Raw genomic sequence first — 12,508 nt, 5'->3', positions numbered from 1 at the left:
CTCAGAGCTTGCCCAAAAAATCCTGGAACCATTGCAGATTCCCACAGCCCAGCAGGCCTGGGACTGTAAATACGTATTCACTGTTTTTTAGATCAGTCTTAATTTTTTTGGAAGGTAACTGGAAAGACTGGGCCAGATTTTGAGGCAAAGACCGTGTTCACGAAGTCCACCACTCTACCCCCGCACCTAACGCACAAACACAGCCCCAGGTCATAGGATGCCCTGCCCCACACAGTTTCCAGATCAGAACCTTGGAAGTCATGTCAAGACAGAGGTGCCAAATTGTGGACACCTGCTCTATTCCCAGCTAGGGCTGGAAAAGCGGAGGGATGAGAACACTCATTTGGGCATCAGGGGTGTTCTCTGCAGAGGTGAGGCTGCTGCGGATCACCTCTACCAGCTGCCCGAAAGAAATGTCCCAGGGCCCCTTAACCCCACGTGTTCTCACTCAGTCCCCCTCCTGCTGGGTTTGCAGGATGAACACACTGAAGCCCAGAGGTGAAGTAACAGCTCAGCTTCTGGGAACTGATGAGCAGCAAAGTTGCAGAAGCTCATGGAAGTTTTCCCTGTGGGAACTTAAAGGGAAGAAGGGGGTGGGAAGGGCAGGAAGTGAAAGGAACCTGAAGTGAAATTCACCTTCCCACACTGCTGCCTGGGGCCTGCTATGGGATGGAGTGCTGTGCAAGAGCTGCAGCTGTTTGAAAGGACTCAGAAGGAAAGGAATAAAAACCAACAGGGTGTTCTGTGCGACACCACAGTGGTGGCAGATACCCGGCGTGATGTGTGTGTCAAACCCATGAATGTACAACAAGGGGCAGGAACCTAATGCAAACCACGGACTCCAGTTCCTAATAATGCACCAACGCCATCTCGTCAGTTCTACCAATGCACCCCACTAACGCGAGGTGTTAATAGAGGAGGTATGCAGGAGCTCTACCGTCCTTCTGCTCATCTGTCAACCTCAAACAACCTTAAAAAATGAAGTCTAGTAATTAAAAAATGACACAGCTTATTCTTTCCCAAACACAGGCATTAGACAATCGGTATTTGAATGTCTTGTGCAAAGGACAAAAATGAAGGGGAGGCCAGGAACTCAGGGGTGCACGGACTGTACGTGTCAATTAAAGACACTTCTTCCCCCCATAAAAGAATCCGAAGTGCACTTCATCAGTGTATTTCAACCAGGTATTTTATTGGTCTGGAACTGCAAAATATACAAATTTCTGAAAGGCATCCCCTGTTTGAAAGCTAGCATAGCTTCATCCAGGTCATCAACTCAGACAAAAACACAGAACACAGAGAAGTCATAAGTCACACATAAAAGGCCCCCAAGCCAATGAACAACTAAACCCAATCTATACAGCTTTCTATTTTTAGGCTCCCTTATACATATTAAATAAATAAATAGCATATCTGCTATCAAAATAATAAAAAAATAAATTTCAAGTATTACAAACAAAAATATCATTGGTGTGGTTCAAACAGTTTTTCTTTTCCCCCCAAAATGCAGAGCTTTGCCCATGGTCTCAGGACAGAATAAGGAGAGAAGGAAATCCACCCAAAAACAAATATCCAAAGTTAAAAACATTGGTCCCGGGTTTTTTTTTGGGGGGGGGGGGGAATCAGAGGAAGCAAAAGTTCCAAGACTGCAGCTCAAGCCCCTCCATCCCATGCCTCCTCCAGCGTCGGGTGACTACCTGCTTTCAAACTCAGCAGTGCTCTGCTTTCTCCAAGATCGCCCCTCCTGTCCATATTTAGGTTCTCTCTCTCCCCATTTAGGCCCTTATAAACTAAAGTCTTAAGTTAGGCAAAACCTTTGTCTACATATCGATTTCAGGGAGTCAGAGGTGAGAGAGGACACAGCCTCATGGAGCCCCTCCCTGGATCAGACTGAAGAGTCCACATTCAAAGAGTCAACTCCGACAGCTACAGAGAGGATGAGGCCAGAGAGTGGGACATAAACTGTTCTCAAGAGCAAAGCTGCAGGCCCTTTTGTCTAAAAATACAACCAACCGGCACACACGCACATGCACACACACACATGACTCAGGATACAGGGATAGAGAGACAACAGTCCAAGCCTCAAGCTGCCCAGGAATGTACACATAGACATCCTCTCAAGCAGACAGCCAATTGAAGGGGGTCACATGGGAATGGTCCAGTGTGAAAACCACAAACTAGACTGTATGGTATCTGAAGCATGTCCCCACTCCCCTTAATCCCCATCCAGGAAACATGCATTCTGTAGAAGCTCCTCTCAAAAAACAAACAAAAATAGCTCTTCTCGCCACTCCCAGCTTCAGGTGTCTTAATTCCCCCCACCCTCACCTGGGACACCCCCATGAGCCAGGAGGGGAAGGGTCTCAGGTCTCACAAGCAGAAGGCAGGAAAGAAAAGTGACCTTTGGCACCAGCTTTGAGACATTTTTAAGAGGGTCATTTGGACATATTCTGCTGAGCTTCCAAGTTGCTCCTTCTGGGCACAGGACACCCTCTCCACCCCCAGTGTTTTGAGGCAACAAGGAGAAACCGACAGGTCCTGAGAACACCTGTCCCCTGAGCCCTGCTTTCAACACCCGCAAAAACATCACAGCTGCCACAGAGGGAAGCCAAGGACATGCTCCACGCTTCTGAACACCCCAAGGTATCCAGACACCGGACAAAACATGCAGACACCCTCTTGAAGGAAGCGGCCTGGAGTGAGGCCTTGCATGGCTACTGTCTCTACCTGGGGAACGTGGGCAGTGATGCTGGTCCTGCAGGAAGCAAGCCGGGGTTCTTCTCCTCTACGGTGCCCCGCAGAATCAGTCTCACAGAGATCCCAATGAATCGGACACTGCCCACCTCTTGGACACGCCCAACTCCCCACATCCTCCAAGCCCCCAAGCCCCAAGGGCATCAACCCCAAACAGCAATGTTCCCGAAGAGAAGGTGTGACTTCCAGGTCATACTTCTGCATGAGAAAAGTGCAAAAACAAGCAGCCCCAAGACCGATTCTCTCCAGTGCCTCCAAGTCCAGGCAGGAGAGCAGAGGGACCACAGAGCTCCCCAGGAGATGGGTGCCCAGCGGCCGTATTTCATCAGAACACTTTCTTTCACCTGCACAGCTCATCTGTCCTTTGATGTCTTCTTCAGGGGCAGAACACAGGCCTGGAAGGCGTGTGGACATGTGGGAGAGCCAGGGTGTGACTGCTTCGCAGACAGGCAGTTGCAGCTCAAGGATTTCTCGGGAGAAGAGGACCCTCCGGCACTTTTCCAAGGCTGTTGTGTTCAAGGTGTCTTCCCGGGCCAGCATGCACAAGGAGTCTTATGGACATGGTTAAACATCCCTTGACCTTCAGCAACCAGGACCTAGCTGTCCTAAATTTTAGGATTCCTGCCTGTGTCATCTCCCTGGCTACCAACATGCCAGGCCAAGATCACAGAAACAAACAAAGTAAAACCGCACAGCGGCGCCCCCTCTGCAGGGCCCTCCGTCACCTCCTCCGCTACTAATCATCCAAGCCTCGGGGGGCGGTGGTCTCTGAGGTTAGACACCGCTGGAAGACCCAAGAGCAGAGGACCCCACAGATCCACACAGCTTCCTGAAGTCCCAGCCACCCTCAGGCTGTGGAAGTGTGGTGGGCGAGGGAGGGAGGGAGGGGGAGCGTGCACAGGTTCCATTCAATTAGCAAGACCCCCCTTCTACTCCACCCACCCCACTCCAGAAGTCCTTGGGATCATTTTGGCCTCGGTAGGTGGAAAGGCACAAGCTAAGCTGCAGAAATGGAAATGGAATGGAACTCAATGCACTGCTTCAGGGTGTCCTGGAGGAGTCGGCGCCGCTCCGGGAGACTTTCATATTCTGTGCGGGGGAGAAAAGAGGAGTGGAGAGGGGATTACAACTTGCCACTGACTGTGTTTCTAAAGCAGAAGGCTCAGAGCCACACAGCTGAGACTTCTTCCCCTCCCTCCACCCAAACAAGGAACACAGCCCAAGAAAAGGGTCCTCAACCAGACAGGTGCAGAGAGCCCAGGGAGGTCCCAGAACATGACGCAGGTTGTCCCCAGCGTCACAGGGATAGCTGGGCACAAGGTCGGTAGCCTGCCTGCAGGAGGCGGGAAGGAGAGTGCGGAAGGTCACATGGCTCCGGCCCCAGCAGCTCCGGTGGCTCAGACAGAGCTGGGTGCCAGTGCCCTCGGGAGCCCTTTAGAAGCCTAGGGCCCTCGCCAGCCATGGCCAGGCAGGGAATGAGCAGGGCCTCTGAAGAGGCAGAGGATCCTCCTGTGGCTCCAGTGGAAGCAGAGCCACACACACTGCTCTGAGCACCCAGATTCTGGGAACGCACGTGACAGGGGAACACAGTGATGCGTGGATGGCTGGACGCGGCAGGGAGACCCAGGTGGGGAGCCAGGCAGGGGAGGCTGCGTCGCTAATGCTCTGTCCCAGCTCTGATCAAAGTGACCCTGGCAGAAAGCCCCACCCAAGGCGCTGGCCGGTATCAAAACCCCCTTTAAAATATTCTTAAATCAGCTGGCGACACACAATTGCTGCCACTTCACTGCTGGGGTCTTTTTCCCCGATCTCCCTAATCTACCCTTCAAAAAAATGACATGTACCATTTTTTAAAGTATTATGTCCTATTCTGAGTGTCTCCACTAAGGGGGTAGGTGAGAGAGCGGAGCCCAGGCAGACAGAGAGGAAGGATCGCCACCGCCTGCTCCCACCCCACGCGGAAGCGAGGGCCCGTCTGCAGGTGTCCCTAGAAGGGAATTGCAGGCCTGGGCAGTGCCATAGCTGCTGCTCAGATCTGTGCTGGGCTCTGGAGCCCGGGTGACCGGATCCCTCTGTGAGACGGTGGGTCTCCTGGGGGTGCCCTGGGTCCTCCCACCTAGAGAGAGCCCCAGCCGGGGTGTGGGTGGGAGAGCGAGGGGCTGCATCCTCCCCCTGCACTGCTGGCTCTGGCCTGCCCTCAGACGCCACAGCCCACGGCGCAGTACCCACACACGATGGAGAGGCAACAACAACACCGGAGAGATGCAGGCCAGGCTACACCATGCCATTCACTTGGGGGCCCTGGCCCAGGACACATGGAGGGAGAGGAGACAGACTGAAGGACCTCATGACAATGGCACTGCCCTTAAAACCTCAGCACTGAGACATATGAGCCACATATCCACGATGGCCACTCTGCACATGGACCAGGATGCCCTATGCTGGGATGCCATGACTCGAGAGATGCAGGAGGGGACAGAGAGACATGCACCCGTCATTTACCTTTCCAAGGTTAGTAAGGAGAAAACTTTGAGAAAATGTGACAGACAGTTCGTCTTTCAAGCAGAGTGGGGAAGAGGAAGAAACAGGTTGGAAAAGAAAAAAAAAAAAAACATCTTTAGTAGAATTTTCTTACTGGTGTGCATTTGAAATTTAAAAACGAAGGATGCATTGGGAATGCCAGGTGGTCTCTGTATCCCTAGCAGCCCCCAGAAGACCCTGTAGAGCGCTTTACTGCTAAACCAAGACCACCAGCTTCAAACCTCGGGGGCTGCCCCATTCCCAAGTCTGAGTGCTCCAGCTGCCCTTGAGAAGAAAGGCCACCGGCCTGGTAGAGAAGGCACAGAACATCAGAACCCAGAGCCCTGGAAGTGCCCCCCATGGCCCAGGGCACCGAGGCCCTCCCGATCACAAAAGCAGCCGTAAGTAGTAGTTGCCAGATATTTGCTAAGTGCTGTGGCTACACCTTCATTATCAAACCCCTCATAAAGTTATCCCATTTTACAGATGAGGAAGTTGAGGTCCTAGAATTGCTTTAACTTGCCCAGAGAGAGCAGCAGTAGTAAAACCAAGATGCAAATCTGGCTCCATCTGACTTTGACAATAAATTTTTGTCACCGGGACCAGGCCAATCTACAGTCCCAGAGTCCCACTCCCACACTGGGCTGACTTGCAGGCTCCAGAGAGGTATTCTAACCAAACAGTCAGTGCAATGGGTCCATAGGACCTACGCTTGCTGAACTGGAGGGATTCCAGTCGAAAGCACTATTATATTAGCCTCAGAGATGGGTAAGTTCAACTTTAGAAGGGGGGGTGTGTACCCAAACAGTCCCTCCCAGTAGGAAGATTTGGGTCAAAAGGAACAGGACATGCACAGATGCAAAGCAGAAGGTGCCACCCCAAGGGTGAGTTTTCATGCCAGGAGACCCCCTAGCCCGGGGGTGGCCCCTGCACTGCAGTGCTGGCTTCAGGGGGTAACAGGCACTGGACTGTGATGACATCTCACTCTTTAAAGACAGACATCACATGGACAGGCCCACTGCTAGCTGAACAAAACTGACCCAGCAAGCAGCTGCAAGGCAGCAGCTATGGATGTAAATCAGAGCCCAGCAGCTGTCAGCAGGGACCCAGGGCTGCGGGGTCAGGGGCATCAGGACAGCGGAGGGGGAGGAGCACGCTGGCCACCCCTGGGAGCCGGCAGAGAGGACATGGCCAGCCTTCCAAAGCTTCCTGGTTCTGCCACTTACAAGTCCACAGCCTCAGCCTTCATGTACTCAATGGGGAGTGACTGCCCTGCCAACCCCCTGGGGTTAGTTTAAGGGCCAGAGAGGTAGAGGATGCACCAGCACATTCTCTGTGAGCTATAAAGCCCCACATGGCACTTTCACTACATGGGATGCCACCACAACCTAAGCCCGGTGCCACCCATTCCAGATTTCCCAAAACAAGCCATGCATCTCAGCTCCCCAAACCTTTCTAGTCTCTGCGTAAACTAGTGAAGGTAACCAAATGAACAAAAATGGGTTAACAGGGAGGTGTGACTTGCAGGGTGGGGGTGATGTTTTATGGTGGCTGTTGCTAAAACTCTGTGACAGGAAGGCCTCGGCTCCTCTGTGGCAGGGGGTCTGTGGAGCAATGGAATCGTGGAGCTGTCTACCCAGTGGCTGCTGGAGAAAGCGCCCAATCCTGAACCCAACCATCACACCGAGAAGGTTCCCACACAGGATAACTAGATCCCGAAGGCCACACACAGCTGTACAGGGTGAGGGGGCTCCTCGGAGGGCAGGGAGGCTGCAGGGCTCCAGCCTCCCACACCCCACACCCCACCCAAGTGCGTCCTCACATACATGTTCTGCAGATTAGGCTCTGGGCAAATTTTCCTTTCAAAATGAAAGGACGTTCCTAGCGGAGGGGAGGGAGCTTCAAAAGCAATGGTAGCAAGTGCAGACCTAGCTCATCACCAAAATCTGACTTCAAGAGGGAACATCTGGATATATGTCAAGCCCAGACCACAGCCACTACACACAACAACCTGGAACCCAGAGGGACGGAGGAGCCCGCAGTGAAGCAGCAGCATCGGACACAAGGAAAACCAGCTGCACCCTTCCCCAAAAATCCACGAATCCCTCTCCCGCTTCCCAAAACGGAAGACCTCAGACTTCACAGAAACTATCCTTATCCTCAATATTTTAAGAAGCGGGAGGCCAAATCGGCAAGTGAGAAGAAAGAGGTGCAAGCAGCAGAATTATTCAGAAATACTTACAGACAGGCTTTCCCTAGCAAAGGCTGCAGAGAGAAAAAGTAGAGAGAAGTCAGTCGGGACACAGGGCAAGATCTACTGAGACAGAGCCCGGCCAAACCTCCCGCACCTGGCCACCCTACAGGGCTGTCCTGTCAACTTCAGGGGCAGCCAGCTCTAAAGTGGGAGAGGACCCCTGCCCCCATGTCCTCCATGGCCGGAGTCAGCACAGTCCACCCCTGCCCAGACTAGTCCCCCCACATCTACACAACAGTGGCCTCTGAACTTCCAAATACGCCCCCACGTTTACAGCAGGGCAGAATGTCATGAAGACACCCTTTCAGTTCCATTCAGCTTTCATTAAAGGAACATTTCTGAGACATCCCCCAGTCCTACCCCTCATTTGCAAAAAGCTAAGGAGACAGAGGGCCTGGGAGGTGAAGTAACCTGGCAATTAAAATCCTAAGCTCGTGGGGCTAGCCAGTTGGCTAAGGTGGTTAGAGCATGGTGCTGATAACACCAAGGTCTGGGGTTCAATCTCTATACCAGTCAGCTGCCAGAAAATAAAAAAACATAAATCCTATGCTCGTGGCTCGCACCAGTGGCAGAGCTACACCCGTAGCCAGGTCTGCAGGCTCCAGCTGGTCACGACCACCTCACCTCACAGGGCCCTCACCACATGCCCGGCACCACATCAGGCACGTGGCATGAATCTCCTCATGTGCTCTGGCTCCTAGGTAGGTGCTATTCCCCCATTCCTCAGATGAGGAGACCGAGGCCTGGAAAGGATTAGTGACCTTCACAGGCTGCCACACTCTCCCCATGGCACAGTCCAGACACAGCCAGGTATAAGGAGGCTCTGGGGATAGGCAGAAGTGCTGGCAGGCTGCAGAGAAGGTGCCAAGGTGGCCCTGACATTAGCTCATCAACAACCCAATTCAGAATTTAGCTCGCAACTTGGTTATGAGAAGCCAGACATGGGTGGGGGGAACCCTCAGGAGGTACCTAAATTTGAGCCCAGAGGTTTCCACATCTCATATATTTGGCTGTGTTTGAGGAAAAGACTGGTTTTCTGAAAACAAAAGAAATTTTTTTTGGCAGCTGGCCGGTACAGGGATCAAACCCTGGACCTCGGTGTTATCAGCACCACGCTCTAACCACCTGAGCTAACCAGCCAGCCCTGAAACAAATCTTAATGCCTTACAACCAAAATCTTCCAGCCTTTAATCTCCAGATCTAATAAAATAAGTGAAATCCGGTAGGGTTTGGGGGGCTTTTTGGTTTTTTACTACCTGCTGAAATAACTACGTGATGTGAGAAAGTGGCTCCTTCCCAGTTATCCAGCCTGAGGGCCAGGCTGCCGGGCTGGATCCAGGGCCTGTGAGACCACAGCTCATCTGGAACGGAGTGGTGACAAGGAAAGAGGGTAGATGAAATACTCAGCCGGGAGGGGGGACAGAAAAGATGTCCTCAGCCCACATGGACGGACGCCCACAGGTCCAGAGCTGAATGCAGACTTCTGGACTGGGGGGGTTTGCTGTTGACTTTGCTTTAAAAATAGCAACTCAAGAATGTGAAGGAGGGCTGGCCAGTTAGCTCAGTTAGTTAGAACGTGGTGTTGTAACACCAAGGTCAAGAGTTCGGATCCCTGTACCAGCCAGTGGCCAAAAAGAAAACAAAAACAAAAGAAGAATGTGAAGGAGACCCGGACATCTCACTATTTCTTCTGCTCTGCCTGGTTCTGCCCAGTAAAGACCATGTCCTCAGAAAGGAAGCAAAGTCCCAGTCATCCTCAGAAGGGAAAGACCCCCAGTGTCACAAATTTAGAAGGGGCTTCTCACGTTCCACCCCAACACACGAGTGTGTGCACACACCCCCAAACTTGCAACACGTACAACCGACACAGGCATCCACACGGACACAGCACACACACGATCCAAGGCCTTTGCCCCAGGCCGCTCCCCCATCCAGGAAGACAGGGGTTCCACTGACTTGTCCAGGCAGCTGAGTGGGCACCTCCGGGGACAGGCAGCCGGGCAGGGCAGCAGAGGTGGAGGCCACCTGCTCCTCAAAGCTGTTGATGCGCGGCTTTTTGGTGGGCTCGGGGCTGGCTAGTGGGGTGACACTATTGCGTCTCATGAGCGGGTTAGGTCCCTTCTTTGCATCCTAAGCGAGACAAAGACAAAAGAGAGAAGGCGACAGTTATGAGGAGGGGGAGGTAAATAAGCCACAAAAAAGTTCCTCTGCTCCTGGACTCTAGAGATGCAAGATCGACCAAGGCAAGTGGCCCAGGTCCATGACCACTGCATGAGCTATGACTCCCAGGCAGCAAGAGCCGGTGATGATTGTTCCAAAGGACACCCACATGGACAGATGCGACGTTTGCAAAGCAGGGAAGGAAATGATTACGATCCCAGCAGAGAGCAAGGTCAAGGGGAAGAACCTAGCTTCCAGTCTCCCAGAGAGCAGAGGAGGACAGATTGGGAGGAGAGGCCAGGTCTGAGCTCACAGCAGCGGAGGAGGAGGTGTCACCGCGACTCCCTAAAGCTGACCTGACCACTGAGCCTGGATCTGCAGAGCACACATGGAGCGTTCATGCTCACATAAACAATCCCTGGCTCAGAACGGGACGTGGAGGCTTCAAAACCAGCCAAGAGACCAGATGCAGAAAATCTGCGGAAGCAGAGCTGCCGGCCGGGACCAGACACCAACCTTCCAACCTGAGGGACCATTTGATGGAGCAGGGCCCCCGGGAGTCCCTGAAGCAGTGGCCAGGAGCCTCACAGTTGGGGTCGATCTCTGTCACAGCCCTGTCTCCATTCTCCACCGGGAAGCATCCGGGACCACAGGAGCTGGCTCAGGCCTGACCCCAGTGCGGAGCGCATGCGGGGTCCAGGCTCACAGCTCAGGTAAGGGCAGCCCCTGGTTACCCTGCTCAGAAGAGGAGGGGGTACAGGGGCTGGGCAAGACAGCCAAGGGACATCATCCTCTTTGGCTTCAGTCACCAGCCAGGCAACTGCTGGCAGAGACTGGGCAGTTAACTGGGCTGACATCTCTCGTCCCCTCGCTGCCACATTCTGATAGCCAAGCTCCTTGGGATTGGGAAGTCACCTGTTTTGGGCAACTCCACAGACAAAAAGTCATGCTCAGTGTGAGAGCAAGGGCTGACCAGTGCTACAAAGCATTGTGTTTCAACAGCCTGCATGAAGTGTGTTCAAACTTGCTTTCACAACACACCCCTGAGCAGGGAGCCCGTCCACTCAGTGACAGGTGTGCCCTGACCAACCACCAAATGTCAGGCTTCCCCAAGGTGAAAATGACAGCCGGGCATTGGGGTCTCCTGAAAACCTCTATCCACCACCCTCGTGCCTGTCACTCTTTCGGACACATCCCTTCTCCACATGACCCTGTTCCTGGCGACTCTGCACCCACACCCGTGCAGACAGTCACGCTGTCTGGCTGACGCTGTGCGGACCAGTGGCTCTGGAACTTGAGAGCACAGTTTTAGCCACCCAGAAAGAAAAGTCAACAATAACTGTGCTACACTTGTGTTTCAAATTAGAGAACGTATCTTGCTCTTTAGTACTCGGGGTCAAGTTTGAGTGGGGGAAGAGAGCGTGGAAAGACAGAGAAAGAAGATCCTGAGCAGCAGGAAGGAAGGGCAGGAGCGCAGAGGAGCTGCGGAAGCAACGGGGAAGGCGGCTGGCCAGACGATCGCAAAGAAACCACCCTCCTGAGAGCCCAGCGAAGGCCGCCTTGGCCTCGACAGGCCACCAGTCACAGGGACTTCCGAGGGGTCCCCTCCCTCCACGAAAGCCCTTTGCATGATGAGGGCCAGGCGGGGGGTGTTGAGGGGCCCACACTCACCTCTGGCCTCTCCCGGTGTGTGCTCACAGACTCCACATTCAGGTAGATGGATTCCACGCGGCAACCTGGGGACACGGGACAGAAGAGAGGACAGCTTCTGTTAAAGGACGGCCACTTCCTGCCCACAGCCACCGAGGGGCAAAGCTTGGTAGGGCCGCTACTCACCATAGGCGACGGGTGTCAGTTTCAGGACGGTGTGAAGGGGGCATTTCAGGTAGGGCATCTCCTCTGAGGAGAGAGAAACAGTCCCACAGTTAGACATGAGACTTGAGGCATGGAGGGACCCCTGCAGGCCCAGTACGCGAGCTCCTGACACGTGTGGACCCTCTGAAGCCATGGCTGCATAGGGCACCCACCCCCACCCCCGCCAGGCACACAGGCCCTAGAAAAAGACACCTAGCCAAAAAAACACAATCAAACAAACCAAAAAGCCACCCTCATGCCGAGTTAGAATTGAAAAAATATAAGGCATTCCCCAAACAATTTAGGTCTGTCTAGGGATAGAGGTGAACCTCGGACAGACACAAGACTTAAAATTTTAGTAGTAGCATCAGAGTTTTCTGGGCTGTTTGTTCCCTGGAGGCAGGTGGAAGAGAAAAGCTGCCCCCACTCCACACAACAAACCCAAAGACCTCAAGATGAATGAGGCCGAGGGTTTTCAGAAGCCATTTTATGGAGCAGTTAAGCCCACCGGGCATTGAACTGTGCCCAGGGCCCCAGGGCATCTATCTGTGGTGTGCAACGACAGCTTCCCCCCTCCATTCTGGGCACCACCCGCCACGGCACCTGCGCTCTTGTCCAGGAAGTAGGCCAGCAGGCAGCGCAGGACAGCCTGGTGGCAGATGACCAGCACGTTCTCCTGCCGCTCCAGCTCCATGATCACCGGCTCCAGCCGCTGGACCAGGTCCTGGTAGGACTGGCCACAGAGGGACAGGGACACCGCGTCAGAGCAGAGGGCACCCAGAAAGAGCTCAGCCACCACCCACAGCACCCCACATTATAGATCAGAGAGCACGTGATAGGTCCACTGACGAAAGCCATCCCTCCCTCCCCTGGGTGTTGAGCTCTGCATTCGGAGCAACCCTCCAAGGGGACTTACACCTGCCATCCCCTCTCTGAGCACCCCCCTCCATGGGTGCGGGGCAGTGG

The 12,508-nt window shown here is 53.7% G+C and overlaps 1 protein-coding gene across 3 annotated transcripts in view; it reads right to left on the bottom strand.

Annotated features, from left to right (window-relative positions):
• Nucleotides 1–1,171: 1,171 nt before the first annotated feature.
• The window catches only part of PFKFB3 (6-phosphofructo-2-kinase/fructose-2,6-biphosphatase 3), a 74,652-nt gene continuing 63,315 nt past the window's right edge, over nt 1,172–12,508 (bottom strand). For 2 of the 3 annotated variants that reach the window (XM_063098804.1, XM_063098802.1), the window contains exons 11-15: nt 12,146–12,275; nt 11,525–11,587; nt 11,360–11,424; nt 9,485–9,658; nt 1,172–3,843 (exon numbers count right to left, since the gene is read on the bottom strand). In XM_063098804.1, coding sequence (XP_062954874.1) covers nt 3,796–3,843; nt 9,485–9,658; nt 11,360–11,424; nt 11,525–11,587; nt 12,146–12,275 — 480 coding nt within the window. In that variant the 3' untranslated portion in view covers nt 1,172–3,795. Of the gene's footprint in view, nt 3,844–7,516; nt 7,540–9,484; nt 9,659–11,359; nt 11,425–11,524; nt 11,588–12,145; nt 12,276–12,508 lie in introns of all 3 variants that reach the window. The other variant, XM_063098803.1, reaches the window with a different exon arrangement.

The sequence above is a fragment of the Cynocephalus volans genome, chromosome 6 (genome assembly GCF_027409185.1).
Source record: "Cynocephalus volans isolate mCynVol1 chromosome 6, mCynVol1.pri, whole genome shotgun sequence".
Lineage (NCBI taxonomy): Eukaryota > Metazoa > Chordata > Mammalia > Dermoptera > Cynocephalidae > Cynocephalus > Cynocephalus volans.
This window is presented reverse-complemented; position numbering and strand designations above follow the sequence as displayed.